The following is a 14,466-nucleotide window of genomic DNA, read 5'->3' on the forward strand; positions in this document are numbered from 1 at the left end:
TTTGCTTGTGCGAGTGTTTGTGTTTGCTTTTATATTGTTGTTGTTGTTCGTGCTTGTTCGCGCGTTCTTGTAAACGCACATTATCAGACAACACAGTTCGCCGCGCCTCGCCTCGCCTCGCACCGCCCACCCACTTGACTCGCTCTATCCGCTATGTTATCGTTCATGCGGCGTCGTGAATGAAAATGAAACAACAACAACAATAGCGCCAGCGTCAGCCAACATTAAAACAGTTACAACAACAACCGGCGAAACTACAAAAACATGGCGTGCTGCCCATGTCTAAGACTGTGCGCATGTGTGAGTGTAACTGCATCGGTGTGTACGTGTGTGTGTGTGTGGTAGCCTGTGCGTAGGGTACGAACTTGCTCAGGCTAAATTGCTGAGAGTGTAAGCTCACACACGCTCACTCTCTCACTCACTCACTCACTCTCTCTCTATTTTGACATACGGCCACTCTTGTCGTCGCCCTCGCCCTCGCTATCGTCTTTGCGCTCGCCATACAAAATGGCCTGCCAAAAAAAAAGCACAACAACAACAACAACAAGCGCACACACACATTGTACGTATACGCAATGCGATTTCGATCCGATACCGATACCGAAATCGACCACGTTGTTGTTTGTGTTTCTTCATCCAGAACTCTACAAATTTCGATGCTCTTCTTTGACTTCGTCGATGGCTCATTTTGTTTCTTTTATTTTGAAGTTTCGTTTCACAGAAAAAAATAAGTTTTTTTTTCCTTTTTATTGGATACGAGGCGTGTTTGCCTGTTTGCCCGTTTGTGTTTATATTTGTATTCGTAATTATGGTATATTCAGTGTGTGTGCTCTGGCTTTTTCCACTGACAAGATATTTTGAATGAGATCCATTCACGTTTTCGGGCTAAAACTTATCTTTTTTTTTATTTTGGTTTTAACAGGTTACCGGCAAAAGATACACACACACAGACACTCCTTTTGGGCGTAATATTTTGAAATTATTACCAGAAATTATGAAATAGCATGATTGGGCATAAAATAGATCTGCAAAAACGCAAATCACGAGAATTGGAATTCATTAAGCGTGCTATGAACTTCAAATAATACAATTCAATGCGCACATGCGAACTCTAAAATAGGAGCTCTTTTTTTTTGGGAATTATGCTTATCGCATGGCATACTTTTAATTTGCTTTTGGGCAATTCTCGAAATTTCTTCGCTATAATTATGCATTCGACTGTGAACTTATCATATAGGGGCATTTTAATGCCATATCGTGTCTGGCACGTGATGGAGAGCCAAATGCAAAAGCCTATCAACTTGTTGAATACGCTTTCGGCAACTTTGAGTTATGATTGATAAGCCGCAGGGCCAGCCGGACAAAAAAAAAAACAAAGAACAACAACAACAAAAACCTTTTAGCTGCAATGACAAATGCCTAAAATTGTGGGAATTGATTGTTCTAATATTAAATTAGATAAGAATATTAATTTGCCTTCAGCTTTGGCAGACAGAAAATACCCTCGGAAATACCTGCGGAAAAACCAGCCAACTATCCAACTAGATATTCTTCAAATAATATTAAAAACCATTAAAGAAACCAATCGAATTTGATTGAGTACTTTTCCATTGTACAATCTGAATTGAAATGGCACAACGAACGGAAATTGTTTTTTTAATTTTCATAATTGATTATATCAAAATATTAATGGAAGGCGGAAGTGAATGCAAAGCAGCTTTTTTTTTGTTAAATCGCATGCAAACGTGAAAGTTTCAATAATAATAATAATATTGTTAGAGTAGTCCACACGATAATTGCAAACATCTCGCTCGCTTCTTCTTCTTGTTCACCTGTAAGGAGGCTCTGGTCGCAGTTTCGAAAACTTCGCGCACACCCTCCTGCATTTTGGCCGAGCATTCGAGATATGCAAATGCATTGACTATTTCGGCCATGGTAAGACCCTCGTCAGCTGTGACCGTGTGCTGCTTTTGCATGGATAGTTCCTAAAAATGAAAAAAAGAATTGCTTTTGTAGCTTCAATGTGATTAAGCTTGGAGTGGAGCACTTGCCTTTATGGTGTCAGGATCATTGCGCAAGTCGCGTTTGTTGCCAACCAAAATGATGGGAACGTTTGGACAGAAGTGTGTTACTTCGGGTATCCATTTATCTTGTATATTTTCCAACGAGTCCGGCAGATCGATGGAGAAGCACATGACAATCACATCCGTATCGGGATAGCTTAAAAGCCGCAAGCGATCGTAATCCTCCTGCCCGGCTGTGTCCCACAGCGCCAATTCCACCTTGAAGCGAGCAGAAATTATAGGCAAATGTATGTGCACATATGTATGTATGTATGTGTGTATGCTGTTGCCCCATAAAAGCTACTTATTTAAAAAGCACTTGAGCACACCGAGCTGATGCTCCAGAAAGCAACAGCGCTGCGAATGCGAACAACCTCGACGTGATTCATGCGCGAGCGTTTTGTAAACTTGAGCAAAATGGGGGCCCAGCCTGGGGCAGGCCCGCACCTAGTGCGAGTACTAAAATAAGATCAGTACTAAATATCGCTCAGTATACACACATGCAACGTCCATATATAAATAAATAAGTGCGTATAATTGTTAGTGCATATTTGCAGCATTGCTCATGCAAAGAAACAAAGGCGCAAATTGTAAGCAAAATACGTTTTGTTAACTTGTGCAAACCTGTGATCCTTCAACTTCCACATCCGCAACATATGTTTCGAATACTGTCGGCACATAATCCAAGGGGAAATTGTCTTTACAAAAGACGGTTAACAGGCAGGTCTTGCCACATGCCCCATCGCCCACAATTACCAGTTTCTTGCGAATAGAACTCATTATATTAATAACAAATTATAAGCACTAGAAAAACAATTGTTTTTTGTTTTTTTATTCTTAACGTATGACTGCAGGAAATGCTGTTTGCCAAGGAACTGTGCGTTTGTTTAGTGATTGTGGCGATGTGAAATACCTTTTTTGTTTATGAATACTGCGCTACAAAGAGAATACCATGGCATATGCATAACACAATAAAGTGCTTTACTGCGCATTGCAAAAAGTAAGGAATTTAAATTCTTAAGTAGGCACAATAACTCAAGTAAACTAAATAGATATCTCTGTAACAAAATGTGTCAAACATTTGTAGGGTAGCTAATGTTCGAATAACAGTTACGTTTATGTCGTAGTTTGATGGGCAGCACTTTGGAACAGAGTTGTTCACATCAGTTGGCAGTACCGAAAACTATCGTAACACAAGTGTTGGTGTTTCGATATATCGATACGATATTATCAGCCCTACAAACATTGCGAAGAACAAGAAGAAAAAGGCTCTTCCTCTTTCTTTTATTTCCGCCATTGCCTGAGATAGTTGGAAAAATATGGGTGAGTCGCTATAAAGAGTGTATTTTGTGAGAAATACGCAATTTGCGTCGTTAAACAAAGTGCAAATCCAATTAAAATAGTTCTGCAACAGCAAGTGTAAGTGAATTTAAACGCGCCGGTGCTTATTTATGTTCAAAACCTCATTAACTCTGAAAACTTGCAAAACTTCGGCTGCAATTTGTTAGTTGCCCGAAATCCGTTAATACCAAAAGAATCGTGCAATATAGCAAGTCAAAGAATTTTTTAACATGAAAATTAACATGTAGCACAATTATTGCAAGTGTTATTTGTGAAAATTTGCACACCAAGCGCAATTCACAGTGACGTATTCAAACTAACCTAAAAGAGCCGCCGCTGCATCGGCCATTTGTTTACATTGTGTTTGTTGTTTTTTAATTTGATGAAATCTAATTTAACTAATTAAAAGAAGTATTGCTGTAATTAACAGGCAAACCTAGAGGTCTGCGCACTGCCAGAAAGCATGTGAACCACCGTCGCGACCAGCGTTGGGCCGACAAGGACTACAAGAAGGCTCATTTGGGTACCAGATGGAAGGCCAATCCCTTCGGTGGTGCATCCCACGCCAAGGGTATTGTGCTTGAGAAGGTGTAAGTAGAAACTATTTATTTATTTATTGTTATTTTAATTTGAAGCCAACGCATTCGATGTCTCGCAGTATATTTTTGTGTTTTGTTTATTTTGAAAATCAAATCACAGGATTATACTGTGAGTTATCGGCTGTAGCAACAACAAAAATCCAGTTTAGACACAAAGCTTTAAAAACCTGCACCCGAGACTAATCGAAACTCTTTCTTAATTCCTTTTGCAGTGGTGTTGAAGCCAAACAGCCCAACTCTGCCATCCGCAAGTGCGTGCGAGTGCAGCTCATCAAGAACGGCAAGAAGATTACCGCATTCGTGCCCCGTGACGGTAGCTTGAACTACATTGAGGAGAACGACGAGGTTTTGGTTGCCGGTTTCGGTCGTAAGGGTCATGCCGTCGGTGATATTCCCGGTGTCCGTTTCAAGGTCGTCAAAGTTGCCAACGTCTCCCTGTTGGCACTTTACAAGGAAAAGAAGGAGCGCCCAAGATCTTAGATGACGATACATCTATCATTTTCCAGAGTTAGGGTTTTACAAAACTAAATAAACAAGAAAAAAAAAACAAAACTAATACGTTTTAGTTCCTTTGCAAATTGACATTTGTAGTATATCAGCAAAAGATTGGTTACGAACAAAGTGTCGAAGTTTGAATGCCCTGCAAGGGTTTATACGGAAACTATATGATATAGTAGATGCTGGTGGGACTTGGCCCAGAAGTTAGGAGTAGTTAGTAACTGCTTAGTTGGGTTAAAATATCTTGTAAACTGAAAGTTTTCAGATGAATACTTGATGCTCGACAGATAAAACAAAATTTTCAAAACTACTAGGGTATAGAAACAGACGGATATGACTATATGGACATATGTATATCCTTAAAAAGATTAAAAATGTCTGTATATTTCATGAAAAAGTTGAAATATTGATTTGTTATAGTGTTGAGCATTTAATATGTGTAGTATGTATTTTCAGTATGCGGCTTATTTATAAGATGTATATATATATAATTATATTTAAATGCCTAGAGCCTTATAAACTACCAGTATGGATTATAGTCAGCCTGTGCCAGACTCTTCGCCCGTTCAGGGGTAGCTACCCCCGCCGCCGCCGCCGGCATTAAAATTGTTTGGTCCTGGGCGACGCATGGGCCGACGGCCGCGGGAACGATTTGCGAACATGCGATTGGAGTTGGGTGAACCGCTTGGCATATTCGGATCCTGATTACCCGGATGTCCACCGCGCATATTGCCCGGCTGTGAGTCGCGCTGCCAGACTATGCGTGCCGGTCTGTTTGTGTTGTTGCTGTTGTTATTATTGGAATTACTGCCGCGCATCAGGGAACGACCGCCACGGCGTGTGGGCACCGTGCTGCGCAGCGTGCGAAAGCGTGTGTTCTCCGAGGGGGATGTGGCCTCAGCTTCGCGACCCTCCTCCTGTGAGGAACACATTAAGTTGTTATTTGTGTACGCATAAATATATTTGGAATAGCTAACCTCAACTTCCACGGCCTGTTTTTCGCCCTCTGACGAGACGCCATCGGCGCCCTCGTTATCCTCGGAGGGCCCCTCGGCCTGGTTATCCTGGTTTTCTGTCTCCACCGACTGACTTGTACCCACATTGGGATCTGTTAGAGATTTATGAGTTATTCATTATTCTTTACCACTGCAGTCGACTCTCCACTCCACTCACTCTCATTGCTCAGCTGCTGAGACTCCTCCGCCTGGCCAGCAACTGTCTCTTCGGCAAAGGCTTCGTCTGCCTCGCTTGCGTTCTCCCCGGCCGTTGTCTCACTCTCATCCGGTTTGTCTTTGGCCTCGGCGGCCTGGCTGCTGCTGCTGCTGCTCTGCTCGGCGGCCTCATTTGGTTTCTGCGGCGAACTGGCAACTGCAGCTGTGCAATCGACGCTCGTGCCGGCGCTCTCATCCGCCGCCACCGCAGCAGCCTCCGCTACAGCCGTGCCATCGATCTCCGTCTCCACGCATGTGGGCTGCTCGCTAAAGTTGGACACCTGCGGCGAGCTGACAATCTCAACGGAACTGCTGGGGGTACACACGGAAAAATAATAAGCATAATCTTTTCGATGAGTTTAAGCCTGCAGCTCACCTCTCAGTGCGACGCGCTGCAGCCGTTGATGTGGATGGCGCCTGCTGCTTCCAGTTGGCCTCGGCCTGTGGTAATGGGAGTCCATTCGATTCGCCGCTGCCACTGGTTATGGCCTGGCTTTGATTATTCTCCTGGGTCGAGACAGTGGCTGGCGAATCTTCGAGCAGTTGGCTCTCGGCCTGGGCCTGGATCTGCACCTGTTCGATATCGACTTCGTTGTGTTGATCGGGTGCATCGGCGCCTTCATTGTCCTCCATTTCGTTGTCCTGCTCGTAGGAGTCCTCGTAGCCCTCCTCCTGCTCGGCATCGCCGCCATCGATGGGCCCCAGGACATCTTCCTCCTCATCATCAGAGTCCACGACCTGAATATCATCCTCCTGGTCACGCTGCGAAGACGTGGGCATCTGGTCCACATCCATGCCGGAATCGCCAATGTGTCCGGCGGACAATTCGCCGCCGTGCATTGGCGTACGCAACCGTTTCGCCAGCTTGACAATCTTCTCGGGCACGCCCTCTTCCGCATTGGTAGACGAATCGCCCTCTACATCGCGTGGTCGCTTGGAGCAGCCGGCCTGGGTGGTGGTCACATTGCTGCTAGACGGCGTGTGGCGACTGTGACTGCTGACCACAGTCGAGGAGCTGCTGCTGCTGCCCGATGTGCTGGGCTGCTGTTGATTGCTGGCATCCTGGACGCTAGGAACAGTTGGATTCTGTGTGGATGTCGATGTGGTTGTGCTGGTCGAAGAGGACGACGATGAGCCCTCAACACGCGGCGACACGAGCGCCACCACCTGCTGCTGTGCACCGCCGACAAAGACCTGTGCATCATTCTGCTGCGGATGCTGCACACTTTCCGCCTCCTGGGAGCTCTCAGCCGCTGCAGTGGCGCCCATGGGCGGAATAGCAGCAACGGCCACAGCCGCCGAACTGGTCGAGGGCATATAGTCTGTATGCGAAGATGTGGGTGACGAGGAGGCCATGGACTCCAGCGTGGCACTGCCCGTGGTATGCACCTGCTGCTGTGGCGGCACCAGGGCCGTGTTGCCCACAGCAGAGGAGGAGCTGCTGCTGCTGCTGCTGCTACCCGATGCAGCGGCTGCCGATGAAGTGGACGTCGATGTAGAGGTTGAAGTGGAGGCGCCTGGCTGCTGGCTGGTGGGCAGTATGGCGGCTGTGCGACTGTTCTGCACGGAAATGGGCCGGATGCTGGCCAGAGGCGTCTCGCCGCCACGCCAGGGCGTCACCGTTGCCGATTGCTGCACTGTGGCCGAGCCGGACATGGGCTTCACATTGGCTGTGCGCGGCGACGACTCGGATATGTTGCCCTTCTCGGCCATGCCCACCGAGCTTGTTGAGGGCTTGGTGGACTGCTGGTTGCCCAGTTGGCGCTGCAGCTGATTGATTCTCATGTGCAGCGATTCGTTTTCGCGCATGAGACGCGCATTAACGTCCTTGTTGCTGGTGATGTGCTCCTGCAGCTCCTTCTCGAGACGCAGCACAGTTTCGTCGTAGCTGGTCTTGGTGCCGGCGAGCGTTGTCTCCTGGTTGGCCAGCTCGGTCTTGGTCACGGTCAGCTCCTGCAGCAGCTTCTCGATCTTCTGCTTGGACTCGCCGCTCTCCTGCTCTACGCTGGAACGGGACTTGAGCTCATCGTGCTCCTTCTGCAGCTGCTCGTGCTGCTCCTTAGTGTTGCGCAGCAGGTTGTTCAGCTCGTCCAGCTCGGAGCGCACCTTCTCCAGCTCGGCGACGGTATCGTTGCCGCCGGTCTGCGCCTGGAGGCCCGTGTAGTAGTCCTTGTAGCGCTTGGCCAACTTGCGCAGCATCAGCTCCTTGCTGTCCTTGTCCTGTATGACCTTATCCTTGGACTCGAGCTCCTCCTGCGCCTTCATCAGCTCCTCCTCCTTCTGCAGCAGGCGGTTCTTTAGTTCCATAATGTCCTGCGCCTGGCGCGTGCTCGTCTGCTTCAGAGCCGTGGACTCCTCCAGCTGCTTCTTGCGCGCCTCATCCTGCAGCTGCAGCTGTTTGCTCAGTGCTGGCAGCTCGTTTTCCACACGCGCCTTGAATACGGCCAGCTCGTCGATCTGCTTCTTGCTTGCGTCCTTTTCGGCTGTCAGCATCTTGGCCAGATGCTCGCGTTCCGCCTGCAGGCGCTTGAATTCCTCGGGATTCCTGTTGCTCTTTTCGACCAGAGCATTGGCACGCTGACGCCACTTGATGGCCTCTGTGCGCAGCGATGTGTTCTCCACATTCAGCTCCTCGATCTTGGATGTCAGCTCCTTGTTGCTGCACTGCAGCGGGAACAGCTCCTTCTCCACGCTGCTGATGCGCTCCGTCAGCTCGGCCACGCGTTTGGTCAGCGTGTTGCGTTCCTCGCGCAGAATGCGATTGCTGTCGGTGATGGCGTTGAGGGTTTCTATCTTACGCAGCACCGCCTCGTGCTTAGACGCGGAGACCACGTCGGTTTCGCTCTTGGAGCGCTCCTGCTTAAGGTAACCGTTCAGCTCGTCCACCTTCTTCTGCAGAATTGTGTGCTCGGAGACGAGGCGTGCGTTCTCGGCCTTCAGAATGTCCAGCTTGGCCGCATACAGATCCTTCTCCTTGCGCAGGAACTTGATAATCTTCAGGAGCTGCTCACTGTTCTTGACGTCATCCACAGACGTCGAGCTATTGATATCGAACGTCGAGGAGCCGTCAAGTAGCGAGTCGTTCAGCATCAGGGATGAGTTTTGGTTGGACGCAGATTGGGCGAGAGCGGCCAGCTTTGTGGTCAGCGCCTCGATCTGATCGTGCAGACTGGAGTTGAGTGCGTTCAGGTCAGCGACACGTTTCTCCGACTCGTCCTTCTCCTTTTGCAGCAGACCCTGCGCCTCGGCGTTTGCCTTCTGGAGTTCATCGTGGGCAGCTTGCAGAGATTCGCGTCCACATTTCAGTTGATTCAGTTCGTCTTGCACCTGGTAACAAATTGTAGAGTAATTAATTTTAATATGAGAATCGCTTAGAAGAGCCCAAAACATACCTTCAAGAAGTCCGCCTTGAACTTGGACAATTCCTGAATGTCAGCCGAATGCAATACCATTTCATTGGCATACTTCACCTCGACGGCATTTAGGGATTCGGCCAGCGTGGAGTTCTCGGCACGCAGCTTGCGAATGGTGCGACCCGATTCGGTTAATTTCTCAAGCACATTCTTAAGCTCCTCCTGGGCAACCTTGAGCTGATCCGATTGATTTGTGGTCTTGCTCTGTTCGGTGACATTGGAGAGCAGCACCTCGGCCTCCAGATCGGTGACGCGCGTCTGAAGCTCAGCCTCGGAGTTCTTGAGTTTCTTGATCTCGGCCTCGGATTTGGCCACGATTTCGGCGTGCATGTCGTGCAAGCGCTTGATTTCGCTTTCCGCGGATTGGGACATCTTGTAGAACTGATCGCCGTGCTCGCGTGCCTTGGCCAGCTCCTTGGTGAGCGAATCGATTTCGATTCTGGCCTGATCGTAACGCAGCTCGAACTCACGCGCCTTTTTGTTGGCAGCTGTGATGGGATTCTCGTCCTTGGATGGGGTAAGGCTCTCCTGCAGCTTCTTGCTGAGATCGTTCACCTGGTTGACCTTCACGGCGAGCTCCTCGCGCACGTCTATTAGCTCCTGGTGCCACTTTTCGGCCTGCAGACGCTCCTCCTCCTTCAGCTTGATGGCCGTCTCCGTTTGGCGCTTGAATTCGTTGACCGTTTCGCGGAACTTCTCCTCCTCCTCCTGGAAGTGACGACGCTGAGCGGACAACTCGCGTACCGTGTCATCGAGGCGCTGCTCTAGGCGCAGGCGTCCCTCTGTCTCGGAGCGCTCCAGATTGGCTTTAATGAACTCCAGATTGTTCAGCAACAGCGACTGGCTCTGATGTTCACGATTGTAGCCGTCCTTTTCGGCCTGCAGACGGGCAGTTGTCTCCTTGAGCACGCGATTCTCGTGCTGCAGGCTGTGAGTCTCCGTTTCGGATGCCGCCTGTTTGCGATGTGCCGTCATCACCTCGTCCTTGAGCATGTGCACGGTCTGCTCGTGCTTGATAATCGTCTTCTCGTAGTTCTTGGTGCGATCCTCCAGCGCAGCTATTTGCTGTTTGTATGTGGCGATGCCCTTTTGCAGCAGTTCCATCTGCTCCTTCTGGAACTCGGAGGCGTTCATCAGCTTGCAATTGACGGAGGTCAGCTCACGCACCTCCTTGCGCATCGAGTCGAACTGATCCTGGACGAGTGCATCATTCTTGCGCTTCTCGCTGGTGTAGTAGTCATAGTTCTCCTTGAGCGCGGCATATTTCTTCGACTCATCCTCCAGTTGCTGCTCCAGGCTGCGTATGCGTCGCTCCAGCTTAGCCTCTGCCTCCAGCTTTTGCGTGTTCTCCACTGCCTTCGCTTGCTCCGCTTTCGACTCATCTATAAGTACGGTCGAGTCGTCCAGATCTATAATCTGACTGCCCAGCTTCTTTTGGGCGTCGAAGTAGAACTTCTTGTAGCGCTCGCACTTGGCCATCAAGGTGGATATTGTGTTGTTCTTCTGGTTGAGAGCCTCCTCCATTTCGACCAGACGCTTTGTAGCCTTCTCGAACTTCTCCTCGTACGCCTTCAGCTGCAGCTCATCATTCTTCAGCTCGTTGGCCTCCAGCTCGGTGGTCAGTTCGCGGATTAGCGACAACAACTTAACATTTTGCTCCTGCAATTCGACAATGGACTCGAAGGTGACCAGATCTCGGCTGATGGCATCGCTGGAGTTGTGTATGAGACCGGGCTGCGTTTGGTTGCGCGGCCGATTGACGCCAGCACGCAGGCAATTGAGCTCATCGAGCAGCAGGCAAACCTGGCGACTCAAATCGACCTGGGACTGCTTCAGTTTCTTGTTCTCCTTGACATGGCGCGTGACATCGAAGTGCGTTTGCTCCAGCTCCTGCTCGAGACTCAGCTTCTTGTCCACCAGCTCGTCGCGCTGCTGCAGCAGCAGCTGGTGCGCCTCGGTGAGTTTGCTGTAGTCGTCATCCTGTTTCTTGAAGACTGGCGCACGCTCATTGATCTCCTCGACAATCGATTTGATCTGTAGCTTGAGCTGTGCGTTCTCGCGATTCTTGGCTTCCAGCTCCTCTGAATTCTTGGCATACAGCGAATACAACTCGGTGAGCGACATGTCGGAGCGCATCAGGCGACTGGCAACAGCAGCCGTCGGCGCCAGCTTGCAAATGGCGCTCTCCAGGCTCTGCTCCTTGGCCTCCTTCAGCAGATCGTTGGCGTGTGCAATTTCTGTTTTCAGTGCGTCAATTGTCTTATTCATGGAATTCAGCTCCTCGGCATGATTCTGCTTCGCCAACTGGAACTCAGTCTCTAGCTCACCGTACTGATCGGTGGTTTCAGTCAGCATACGCTTCAGATCCGAGATGCCCTTGAGCAGCTCGTTGCGCTCTGTGATATTCTCGCATTCGGTATTCTTATAGATCTCGACCAGCTTCTCTTTCGTGTCGAGTTCCTTTTTGAGCGTGTCCACAAACTTTTCGGTTGCCATATTGTGCTGGAACATTGTCTCATTGAGAGACTCGATTTTCTTGTTCAGATCCTCAATGGTCTTCGAATACTGTGAGTTCTGGCCTTGGAGTATTTGCAGCTCGTCACACTTTTCCTTGAGCCGCACCTCCAGATGCATGATGTTCATGGCATGGTCGCGGCGCAAATTCTGTAGCTCGGCATTGTTGCGATTTAGATCGCTGCTGAGCAATTGAATCTCATTTTGCAACATTGCACGCTCGCTCTCCAGACGGCGTTCCTTGATGTCTAGGGACACCTCTTTGCTCTGCACCTCATCGAGACGCGCTATGGCCTCACACTTGGCGGTGATGGCAGCTCGCAGCTGCTGCTGATAGGTTTGCAGATCCTGCTTGAGCCGCTCAAGCTCGCCATTCTGCCGCTCGATCACTTTGAGCAGCGAGTCGCGCTCATCGACAAAGGACACCTTCTCTTTGCGCAATGTGGACAAATTTTGATCGTAGCTTTTTACTGATTCCTGCAGCTGGTCACGTTCGGCAGACACTTGATCCAGCTGGGCGCGCAATTCGGCTACATTTTGCTCAAAGTTGGTGAACTTTACCTGGTTGTCGAGTAGTTGGCTTTGCAGCTCTTCATTCTTCTGTTCTGTTTCACCTGAGAAGAGGAAAGAGAGAGATGAGGGCAGGTCATATGCAAGGCAGTTGTGTAGAAGTAATAAATCTATAATAATGCCCTAATAACGCCACTTTACTCACTGAGACGATGCGCGGCGGCTCGTTCTTTGCAATATTCGTCGAAAAAACCATCTATATAGGATTTTAGCTTTTGCTGCACGCCGGTTGGTAGCTGTTCCAGCTCTGCCGGCGCAAATATCTGTTCCAGCGACTGTGGACCACTGTGATCCATGTTTGGAATGCTTTTATTTATTGAACGCAATATTCAGTTGACAAATTTTTTCGAAACTTTGTGTGCAAAAAAATAGATTTGCAAACGACGCGACGTACTGCAAAAATTGCGATATACCTGACAAGTGTGTACCTATCAACCGGAGTTGTGTTATTCAATTGAATGGTTCATTGATTGAACGAATGAACTTGTTCAGCGATTTGTGAACGAATATGTTCAGTGTTTCATGAACCAGCAGGATAGCAGCTAGATTGGTGTTATTAAATATGTACATATGTTTGGTTCATTAGGTATTATCCTTCAAATCAAATCAACATTGTTTGTTCATATATAGAAATAGGCAAGAAATAAAGGCACATATCGATAATTACGTGTCACAACAAATTCTCAACAAGTTGAACCCTAAGTGAAAAATCCAAGCACCTGAGAAACTGAATAGCTGAAACTGAATCGTATATAATATTAAAATGAATTCAGTGATTTGGCTTAACTCTTTAAAAAAAGTGATTTAAACATATTTATCATAATGAACCCAAATGCTCAACGCTGACGTCAGTGTGTACACACTAGCTGTGGCGCGATATTTTTATTGCTTTGCACAATTCCTACTTTCATGTGCCGGCTTTCTTAACATGAGAAATAAAACTCATATAAACAAATGCAACTACTGCACTTACTCAGTCGATTTGCAGCAGCACGTTCTTTGCAGTATTCGTCTGAAAATTTCTCAATGTATGCCGACAATTTTCCCTGTATGTTGTCTGGCACTAGTTGCAGCTCCTCCGGTTGTAATATGCTGCTCAATGACTGTGTGCCGTCAAAGTCCATGTTGTTAATAGTAAGTGAAACACTTTTAAATTGTTTAATTTATATTTTAACACAATTTCACAATATTATTTCGTCAAAAAAAATCCGAGCGCGACTCAGCGTTCTTCACCATACCGACTTAGCGATGTACTAAGGAAAATTAGAGACATCGATTACTACATAGAGGTGCTAATCGGAAATAATCGGTATAGCGATACATCGTTAAACGCATGTTAGTGTTGCACAACATGCAGAAGTATAACAGCTGGACATTTAACAGCACTGTTAAGGCGCGAAAATTTAAATACTACTGTAAAGGGTATGGAATGTAGGTTTTAATAATTTCACAAACATGATAAGCTTTAATTACATGAAGTGCGATTTTATGAATATAAACATAGTATTTTCTGTTGCATTAGTACATTCCATTGTTATATAGCTACATATTTTACGTTATTCAAGTGCCTGTTACCCATACCTACCGCAGCGGCTGGCAAGCCATGGCAGGTATTGCACACAACGACCTCATCACATTATTGGCTTACATAACCCGAAACGTTGAGGCAAATCCAACAGACAGCAATCAGCATCAATGTGTGTGCTGCAGCTCTTCATTCAACGACGGCAGCAGAGGCACAGGCACAGGCACAGGCAGAGGCAGAGGCAGCGTCTGGACCAACGTGTGCCGCCGCGCTTCATCTCTGATAAGAGGCAACTGCACCTACAGCGATACTTTTTGCGATCACTGGGTACACTGCGAAAAATCGTAAGCGCGGCCAATCAAGTGTCTGGCTGTGTGGCCAACAGAGAATTTCTTGCAGTGCAACAGGCGGTCGATCTGCTTATCAATAATTTGTTTTCCTTTTTTTGCTGCATTTAGGCAGAGATTCACTGGCGATAGCGACTCAAGTGTCACACGCCCACATTTTTGGAGCAGCGAGATGAGCCGCAGCGGGCCAGAGGTTGCCGTTGCCGTTGCCGCTGCCGCTGCCTGGACCCGGTTGCTGCATGGCCTGCCCATGCATTAAGCTGAAGCCATTTGCACATGCGCCACGCCAATAAACTTGTACCCACCACCGAGGCACGCTTTGATCCTCATCCACAGTCTCCGACCTGAGCTCCAGCAACTCAAAGGGGGTCGGCACACGCTTGCC

General features: G+C 48.1%; 3 protein-coding genes across 7 annotated transcripts; 1 reads left to right on the top strand and 2 right to left on the bottom strand.

Annotated features, from left to right (window-relative positions):
* Positions 1–1,702: 1,702 nt before the first annotated feature.
* LOC135431639 (ras-like GTP-binding protein Rho1) lies at positions 1,703–2,943 on the bottom strand. The gene is made up of 3 exons (XM_064686873.1): positions 2,688–2,943; positions 2,052–2,282; positions 1,703–1,985 (listed from the first exon to the last, which is right to left on the bottom strand). The coding sequence occupies exons 1-3, from the start codon at positions 2,841–2,843 to the stop codon at positions 1,776–1,778; spliced, it is 597 nt and encodes a 198-aa protein (XP_064542943.1). The 5' UTR covers positions 2,844–2,943; the 3' UTR covers positions 1,703–1,775.
* Positions 2,944–3,232: 289 nt separating this feature from the next.
* Positions 3,233–4,555, top strand: RpS23 (ribosomal protein S23). Its single transcript, XM_064686879.1, has 3 exons — positions 3,233–3,386; positions 3,835–3,994; positions 4,216–4,555. The coding sequence occupies exons 1-3, from the start codon at positions 3,383–3,385 to the stop codon at positions 4,481–4,483; spliced, it is 432 nt and encodes a 143-aa protein (XP_064542949.1). The 5' UTR covers positions 3,233–3,382; the 3' UTR covers positions 4,484–4,555.
* Positions 4,556–4,907: 352 nt separating this feature from the next.
* Mgtor (Megator) lies at positions 4,908–13,463 on the bottom strand. Of its 5 annotated transcripts, none has more exons than XM_064686878.1 (6): positions 13,183–13,463; positions 9,105–12,253; positions 6,089–9,039; positions 5,675–6,021; positions 5,479–5,609; positions 4,908–5,418 (listed from the first exon to the last, which is right to left on the bottom strand). In XM_064686878.1, the coding sequence occupies exons 1-6, from the start codon at positions 13,331–13,333 to the stop codon at positions 5,068–5,070; spliced, it is 7,080 nt and encodes a 2,359-aa protein (XP_064542948.1). In that variant the 5' UTR covers positions 13,334–13,463; the 3' UTR covers positions 4,908–5,067. The 5 variants fall into 5 exon arrangements, with proteins under 5 accessions (XP_064542948.1, XP_064542947.1, XP_064542946.1 ...); XM_064686877.1 differs by having other exon boundaries at positions 5,479–5,612; XM_064686876.1 differs by having other exon boundaries at positions 5,675–6,024.
* Between the last annotated feature and the right edge of the window lie 1,003 nt (positions 13,464–14,466).

This window comes from Drosophila montana, unplaced genomic scaffold, assembly GCF_035044405.1.
Source record: "Drosophila montana isolate Dmon_TW-CO22-7 unplaced genomic scaffold, ASM3504440v1 contig_3200_1, whole genome shotgun sequence".
Lineage (NCBI taxonomy): Eukaryota > Metazoa > Arthropoda > Insecta > Diptera > Drosophilidae > Drosophila > Drosophila montana.

Bases quoted from the DNA above. Each gene is read 5' to 3' on its own strand.
- LOC135431639 (XM_064686873.1), bottom strand. From the start codon at position 2,843: ATGAGTTCTATTCGCAAGAAACTGGTAATTGTGGGCGATGGGGCATGT. The intron at 2,283-2,687 runs GTTTGCACAAGT...GCTCGCTTCAAG, and splicing joins TGGAAGTTGAAGGATCACAG to GTGGAATTGGCGCTGTGGGA. The intron at 1,986-2,051 runs GCAAGTGCTCCA...TTTCATTTTTAG, and splicing joins ATGATCCTGACACCATAAAG to GAACTATCCATGCAAAAGCA.
- RpS23 (XM_064686879.1), top strand. The intron at 3,995-4,215 runs GTAAGTAGAAAC...TTCCTTTTGCAG, and splicing joins GGTATTGTGCTTGAGAAGGT to TGGTGTTGAAGCCAAACAGC.
- Mgtor (XM_064686874.1), bottom strand. From the start codon at position 13,333: ATGGACTTTGACGGCACACAGTCATTGAGCAGCATATTACAACCGGAG. The intron at 12,254-13,182 runs GTAAGTGCAGTA...TCCTCTTCTCAG, and splicing joins TGCTGCTGCAAATCGACTGA to GTGAAACAGAACAGAAGAAT. The intron at 6,025-6,088 runs GTGAGCTGCAGG...GTGTACCCCCAG, and splicing joins GCAGCGCGTCGCACTGAGAG to CAGTTCCGTTGAGATTGTCA.